Source organism: Lutjanus erythropterus, chromosome 24, assembly GCF_056507025.1.
Source record: "Lutjanus erythropterus isolate fLutEry1 chromosome 24, fLutEry1.hap2, whole genome shotgun sequence".
NCBI lineage: Eukaryota > Metazoa > Chordata > Actinopteri > Lutjaniformes > Lutjanidae > Lutjanus > Lutjanus erythropterus.
The window spans coordinates 19,487,307-19,495,000 of NC_139340.1; the positions used below are offsets into that span (position 1 = coordinate 19,487,307).

Below are 7,694 nucleotides of genomic sequence, written 5' to 3' on the forward strand. Positions count from 1 at the left end.
GTGAAAACGTTCAGTCTGTTGTTCTCATGAGAACCACGCGGGGGCGATAAAGTTCCACTCAACATTTTAACTTCATCTTTTTATTCAAAGAATTCAAGAAAAAGTTAATCATCTTCAAAGTAAAAGTATCAATATGTAACGAAGTATTTCTCTGTTTGATCATCAGTTAATACGTTTTTTAAATTATTTTCACTAAACTCTACTGTGATCTATTAACCTGATTAATGTTTACTATCGATTACGAATCAGGTGTGTGTGTGTGTGTGTGTGTGTGTGTGTGTGTGTGTGTGTGTGTGTGTGTGTGTGTGTGTGTGTGTGATTTTGCTGAGTCGACACTTTAATCAGTTCGGGTGCGTTGGGACAGAGTCTCCCGGTTTGGGGGGGCGGAGCTTTCCGGTCATCAGCTGGAACGAACTAACACGAGATACTTCAACTACTACACTGAAATACCCACAGAGCGAAGTACTGCACGCTGGGACTTTTTGTAGGTAAGTTTAAATCTGTTTCCAAATCTAAAGTCCACGTTCAGCTTTTTGTTGTGAATCCGGTTAAAGTGGTTTGATGAGGAACTAAACGCCGTAAAGCGTCTGTGGGTTTCAGGAAGTGTAAACATACAAAGAACATGTATGTTCTCTGTTATTAGGGTGAAAAGATTTTCTAAACGACTGAACAACAAACTTCCCAGAATCCCACTAAATAACCAACACTGACTTCACCACACCGCTGTGGACAGACACGAGGAAACAGAGAAATCATTGTGATTTGTTCCTAAAAAAATCAGATTCTAATAAGATTAAGTTTTGTTATGTGATTGTTTTATCAGCCGAATGTTGCTTAAGAACTTTACCTTTCATACAAAGTGTGTAGTTCAGTTCCAGCACGTCTGCAAAACTGCAAAGAAGCAAGGCAGCAGTAAAAATACACAGATTATTAATGGAGTCTGGAGAGAGAGAGAGAGAGAGAGCGAGAGAGAGAGAGAGAGAGAGAGAGAGCGAGAGAGAGCGAGAGAGAGCGAGAGAGAGAGAGAGAGAGAGAGAGAGAGAGAGAGCGAGGGAGAGAGAGAGAGAGAGAGAGAGAGAGAGAGAGAGAGAGAGAGAGAGAGCGAGGGAGAGAGGGAGGGAGAGAGGGAGAGAGAGAGGGAGAGAGAGAGGGAGAGAGAGAGAGAGAGGGAGGGAGAGAGGGAGAGGGAGAGAGATTGATTTTTCAAACCACTTTTATTTGCTCATGACTGTTACGAAATCAAAAGTACAAAACAAACAAAACTCAGCAATGAACTGAACAAAAAAACATGAAATAAATGAAACATCCTCAATTCAAAAAAAGACCAAAAACCAGCTCATCGTTCTTCACAGAACACAACACAGCAGCATCAGCAGGTCAGTTACACATTTACTCACCTGGTTTAGATCGTAAACACAATACTGCAGTATCATGAAGTATCATCAAGTACTGTGTTAAATTATGATTATACTGTAGTTTTGCTGTAGTATTCCTCTTTTTTTCTGTTTCCACAGAAACAGAGAAAGGTGTTTGCTGCTCATTGATTGGTCCAGACACACAGGTGACGATGTCATCAGGGAAGGTGGAGTGTGTGGTGAAGGCAAGCGCTCTGATTGGTGAAGGGCCAGTGTGGGAGGAGTCAGAGCAGACGCTATTATTCGTTGACATTGGTGGGCAGAAAATCCACCGTTGGAATCCAACAACCAATCAGATGCAGTCTGTGGAGACAGGTTGGCCAATCAGCACCCAGGACACAGATGAGTTCATTCATTACAGATAGGTGAATGAATCACACCTGTCTGTCTGTCCTCAGGTGACATGGTGGGCTTTGCAGTTCCTCGAAGGTCAGGCGGTTATGTTGCAGGTGTGGGTCGCAGCATTGTGGCTGTTGATTGGTCAACGCAAACAATGACATCATTACTGGAGGTCGACAAAGACAAACCAAACAACCGACTGAATGATGGGAAGGTTGATCCTAATGGACGCCTGCTGGCAGGTCAGTCTGGTTACCTGTCTACCTGCCTGTTTACCTGTGAACCTGAGATGTTATTGCCATGGTAACAGTGTGTGATGTCACAGGTACGATGGGGAGAGAAGTGCGACCTGCCGAGGTTCAGAGACACCAAGGATCTCTCTTCTCTGTGAGCTCTGACCTCACTGTGACCAAACACCTGACACAGGTAACCAGGAATCTGTCTGTCTGTACCTGTCTGTCTTTACCTGTCTGTCTGTACCTGTCTGTTCCTGTCTGTCTTTACCTGTCTGTCTGTACCTGTCTGTCTGTTCCTGTCTGTCTGTACCTGTCTGTACCTGTCTGTCTGTACCTGTCTGTTCCTGTCTGTCTTTACCTGTCTGTCTTTACCTGTCTGTCTGTCTGTTCCTATCTGTCTGTACCTGTCTGTCTGTACCTGTCTGTCTTTACCTGTCTGTCTGTACCCGTCTGTCTTTACCTGTCTGTCTGTACCTGTCTGTCTGTACCTGCCTGTCTTTACCTGTCTGTCTGTACCTGTCTGTCTGTTCCTGTCTGTCTTTACCTGTCTGTTCCTGTCTGTCTTTACCTGTCTGTCTGTACCTGTCTGTCTGTACCTGTCTGTCTGTACCTGCCTGTCTGTACCTGTCTGTCTGTTCCTGTCTGTCTTTACCTGTCTGTACCTGTCTGTCTGTTCCTGTCTGTCTGTTCCTGTCTGTCTTTACCTGTCTGTTCCTGTCTGTCTTTACCTGTCTGTTCCTGTCTGTCTGTACCTGTCTGTCTGTTCCTGTCTGTCTTTACCTGTCTGTCTGTACCTGTCTGTCTTTACCTGTCTGTCTGTTCCTGTCTGTCTTTACCTGTCTGTCTGTTCCTGTCTGTCTGTACCTGTTTGTACCTGTCTGTCTGTACCTGCCTGTCTTTACCTGTCTGTCTGTACCTGTCTGTCTTTACCTGTCTGTCTGTTCCTGTCTGTCTTTACCTGTCTGTCTTTACCTGTCTGTCTGTACCTGTCTGTCTGTTCCTGTCTGTCTGTACCTGTCTGTCTGTTCCTGTCTGTCTTTACCTGTCTGTCTGTTCCTGTCTGTCTGTTCCTGTCTGTCTGTACCTGTCTGTCTTTACCTGTCTGTCTGTTCCTGTCTGTCTGTTCCTGTCTGTCTTTACCTGTCTGTACCTGTCTGTCTGTACCTGTCTGTCTGTACCTGTCTGTCTTTACCTGTCTGTCTGTTCCTGTCTGTCTTTACCTGTCTGTCTGTACCTGTCTCTCTCTCAGGTGGACATATCTAATGGGTTGGACTGGTCTTTGGATCAGAAGACGTTTTTCTACATTGACAGTTTGTCTCTGACTGTTGACGCCTTTGACTACGACTCAAACACAGGACACATCGGTAAATGTGTACACATTTTAGTACATGTGTGTATTGGTGTGTTTTTGTACTGCAGCACACAGATGTTCATGTACATGTGTTGCCTAGGTAACCGTCGTGTGGTGTATCGTATGGAGGAGGGGGAGGGGCTTCCAGATGGAATGACAGTCGATGCTGACGGTCGCCTGTGGGTGGCCTGTTACAACGGAGGACGTGTCATCAACATCGACCCTGCGAGCGGTTAGTTCTTCTGGCCGAGTGTCAGTATGTACATGTTCTAAATGTTCTGGTTCTCAGAGTCCACTGTTCCATGTTTCCCTGCTTCAACACGCCTCTTTCACCTGATTAGCTCTTTATCAGACGTTTGTTCTACAGAAGTTACATGTAAGGTGAGCAGTTAGAGTTCATCCCCTCCTCAGCTGATGTGAACGTTAGAAACAAGGTCACATATATAGTGTCACTGTCGGGGGGTAACTGTTGGGAGGTAACTGTTGAACTGTTGGGGGGTAACTGTCGGGAGGTACCTGTCGGGGGGTACCTGTCGGGGGGTAACTGTCGGGGGGTAACTGTCGGGGGGTAACTGTTGGGAGGTAACTGTTGAACTGTTGGGGGGTAACTGTCGGGAGGTACCTGTCGGGGGGTACCTGTCGGGGGGTAACTGTCGGGGGGTAACTGTCGGGGGGTAACTGTTGGGAGGTAACTGTTGGGAGGTAACTGTTGAACTGTTGGGAGGTACCTGTCGGGGGGTACCTGTCGGGGGGTAACTGTCGGGGGGTAACTGTCGGGGGGTAACTGTCGGGGGGTAACTGTCGGGGGGTAACTGTTGGGAGGTAACTGTTGAACTGTTGGGGGGTAACTGTCGGGAGGTACCTGTCGGGGGGTACCTGTCGGGGGGTAACTGTCGGGGGGTAACTGTCGGGGGGTAACTGTTGGGAGGTAACTGTTGGGAGGTAACTGTTGAACTGTTGGGAGGTACCTGTCGGGGGGTACCTGTTGGGAGGTACCTGTCGGGGGGTAACTGTCGGGGGGTAACTGTCGGGGGGTAACTGTCGGGGGGTAACTGTTGGGGTAATTTGGGGAGTTGAATAGGAATTTTAAACCACCTACTTACCATGAAATAACAAAACGAAGTTTTAGTGAACACCTGTCATGCTCTCTCAGGTGTGCGGCTCCAGACCGTCTCTCTGCCAGTGATGAAGACTACCTCATGTTGTTTTGGGGGTCCAGATTACTCTGACCTCTACGTGACCTCAGCCAGTCTGGGCCTCGACCAATCAGAGAGGAGACAGCAGCCGCTGGCCGGACACACCTTCAGGGTCAGAACCAATCCACAGTTGGTGTACTTGCACCTGTTTACACCTTTGTTCACTCACTCACCTGTTGACCTTGATTCTGTGTGTTCATGTCTACAGGTAACCGGGCTCGGGGTCAAAGGTCGTCCTTCAAACTCGTTCTCTGGATGATCTTCAGGAGCCAATCAAAGCACAGATCAACGCTACCTTAGCTATCAATAATTATATGACTGGATCAATAAAACTAATAAATTATAGTTTGGTATTGATTTTCACTAAATATTTATAGCAGTTAATAACTGTAAATCAATAATTGATAAGTAGACTGAGGACCAGTCAGAATCAGGGAAACTGTGACATGGACATCCAGCAGCCAATCAGAGTAAATCAATTCTTGTATGTAACTTTTTATGTGGAAATAAATGAACTGTTGAAGCGTGTGATGCTGGGTAATGTAGTTCAACAGTTCATATCTCAGTGACGCAGACGATGAAGACTTTTCTCCAAAACTCTGCAGCTCAAACCGAAACACTACAAATGGAGAAACAGAACTACAAGCCAGAAGAAAACTATTTATTTTGGATTTTCCCTTTAATGTTTTTCAGTTGCGCTGCAGCATGAAATGTCTCAGTGATGTGAATGAAAGTGAGAGACAGCAGCATGTCCACAGGGCGCGAATATTTTATTTACACCAAGTGCAGAATCACCACCAACAACCAACAAACACTGACGGAGACGAGCAAAGACGCTACAAAATGTCCAAATGTCTGTACACGTAGAAAACTTTGTGCTCTTTTTCTTTTGTTTTGACTTCACATGACAGGGCGGGGGGGCGGGGTCGGGGGGGGGGGGGGGTGTCCTTGTTTGTTCATTTTGTCCAGGCTTGTCCAGGTCCTTCCATGTTTTCACAGGTGTGTCTTCAGGTCCATCAAGGTGTGTCCTGATCAGCAGACTGAAGACAGACGTCATCCTTCACCGTATGATCAGTCGATCAGGACTCAGGTGAGACACAGTCCAGACCTGATCCATCATGACTCCATGAAAACTGCATCACAAACTCTTATATATTATTATTATTATAATATTTTCTCTTTAAGAACAAATTAAAAGGCTTAAAGAATCCAAGTGGGGAAAAGTGTTAAAAAAAAAATGAAATCAATGATGTTAAAACTTGTCCATGATCAATCACAACCTGCAGGAGACACTTGGATGAAGTACAGTGTGAAAAAGCAAACAGGAAGTGTTGATCAGTGGCACGTTGGCAGTCATGAATAGTTTGAAAGTAATATAAAATCTATAATTGATTATATAGGTGTGTTGTATTGATCCGTCCCCTGTGTGTTACATTTATACAACATGGTTCAAATCCTGAATCAATAACGATCAAAATAAGTTGTGTGTCTGTATGTTGCTTGTTTATTCACTCATAACTTAATAATTTCTACGCTGTTTGTTGTGTGTCTCTGTGAGACAGACAGGCTGTCTGTGGTTCTGACATGGATCAGAGGGACACAGACAGAGACACTGACTGACTGATTAAGCCTCAACACGTCTCCTAGTTTGGTTCCTGCTTTTTCTGGTTGTAAATAAAACTTTTGACCCTAAACCGGTTTCCTTCAGACAGAAGTGAAATGACAGGAAGTAAAGGACGTCCAGTGAGGAGAGAGACTGGTTCTGTTTCTGAAAATAATATTTCATGTCAAGTCCTCCATGTAAAAACAAATGTGAAACAGAAAACAACATTGCTGAGTTTTTTGCTCAGATTCATAAATGTATTCTTTGATTTTGAAGTAGGATCTTTTTCATATGTGGCGTCTATGAAATGTTATTGACAGTATTGGCTGTCAGAAGTACTAATAATGGTAAATTGACCTTGTTGCTGCACATGCATGTCATATTTTTAAAAGCAGAGGACACGCCCCCAAAGGTCGCTGTGTAAACCCTGTGTATAAAAATACTAAAATACTGATGTTGGTTTAAATGATGTTTTTAGGAGATAAAACCAAACTTGAATCTCTGAAAACGTTTTATATGTCATGAAAGAGTTTAAAGGTCCAGTTTGTAGGATTTAATGATTGTAAACATGTGTCTCTCTTCACAGAGGACAGAATCCTCTGTGGACACAAACAGCTGATTGTGTGATCATGAAAACACAACTGTTCTTATTTTCAGGTGATTATAAACCAATGAAACTGTACTGATCAATATTACATCATATTCTGACAATAAATCCTAAATCTGGACCTTTAAGTCATCGTGTCCACCTTCAGTCCTGCTTCATGGCATTAAAATGTTGGAGAGACCTGATTGGTGGCACAGAACATCACAGGTTACATAAGCAGGAGCCGCCAACAGACCGCCCTAAATCTAATCAATAATTATAAAATAAAATAATCATGATAAATCTGATAAACTGGACCTTGAAGTCTTTTCCTTCTCATTCAGAACAAAGTGAGGACATAGAATCTGTTGAGTTTGTGTCTGTGATGTGTACTTTGTTAGCTAACAGGCTAACAGGCTAACAGCAGGATATGGGCTGAAGGGAGGGTTGAGGACGGGGACTGGGTGGAACCAGAGTCCAGAGAACCAGATAACACTGTTGACTTCATGAAGGGAAAACCTAGACCCTTTAGAGAAGGTCCAGAATCTGTGTGTCTGTGGCTCTGGTAAGGCTCATAAATACAGTAGAACACACTAGAACACAATGCAGTAAAAGGAGTAGAACCCTGTACAAGGTCCAGCTAAAGACACAGACCCAAAGGAACCCAGACCAACCACAGAACCACAGACCCACTGTCCCCAAAGTAGGACTGAGGGTCCGGTTTTAAAGACACATGGCAGGTTTATGTCCTCACAGACTGAACTGACTGCTGTTTGTGCGTCTGTGTCGAATATGAAGATCCAGCTGATCGGGTTTCTGACCCACAGCACCAGAACTCCAGAGTCTGTTGATCGTATCGTACTTTTTAAAAACGAGGCACTAATGTGACGTTGCTTTAAACCCTGTCATCATCCAGAATCACGTCTTCTTTGATCTGAAAGAAAAGAAATGTAGTTTTTAGTTTTAAG

General features: G+C 44.4%; 1 protein-coding gene across 1 annotated transcript; it reads left to right on the plus strand.

Annotated features, from left to right (window-relative positions):
* Positions 1 to 350: 350 nt before the first annotated feature.
* On the plus strand, positions 351 to 4,982 carry rgn (regucalcin). The gene is made up of 8 exons (XM_084713588.1): positions 351 to 488; positions 1,515 to 1,730; positions 1,814 to 1,996; positions 2,080 to 2,180; positions 3,240 to 3,354; positions 3,442 to 3,573; positions 4,495 to 4,649; positions 4,746 to 4,982. Exons 2-8 carry the CDS (start codon positions 1,568 to 1,570, stop codon positions 4,794 to 4,796), a joined length of 900 nt encoding a protein of 299 aa, XP_084569714.1. The 5' UTR covers positions 351 to 488; positions 1,515 to 1,567; the 3' UTR covers positions 4,797 to 4,982.
* The last annotated feature ends 2,712 nt before the right edge of the window (positions 4,983 to 7,694 follow it).

What these genes read in the sequence shown, in the direction of transcription:
- rgn (XM_084713588.1), top strand. Translation starts at nt 1,568, where the DNA reads ATGTCATCAGGGAAGGTGGAGTGTGTGGTGAAGGCAAGCGCTCTGATT. An exon ending in CTCAAACACAGGACACATCG is followed by an intron (nt 3,355 to 3,441) that starts GTAAATGTGTAC and finishes TGTGTTGCCTAG; the next exon opens with GTAACCGTCGTGTGGTGTAT. An exon ending in TGGCCGGACACACCTTCAGG is followed by an intron (nt 4,650 to 4,745) that starts GTCAGAACCAAT and finishes TCATGTCTACAG; the next exon opens with GTAACCGGGCTCGGGGTCAA.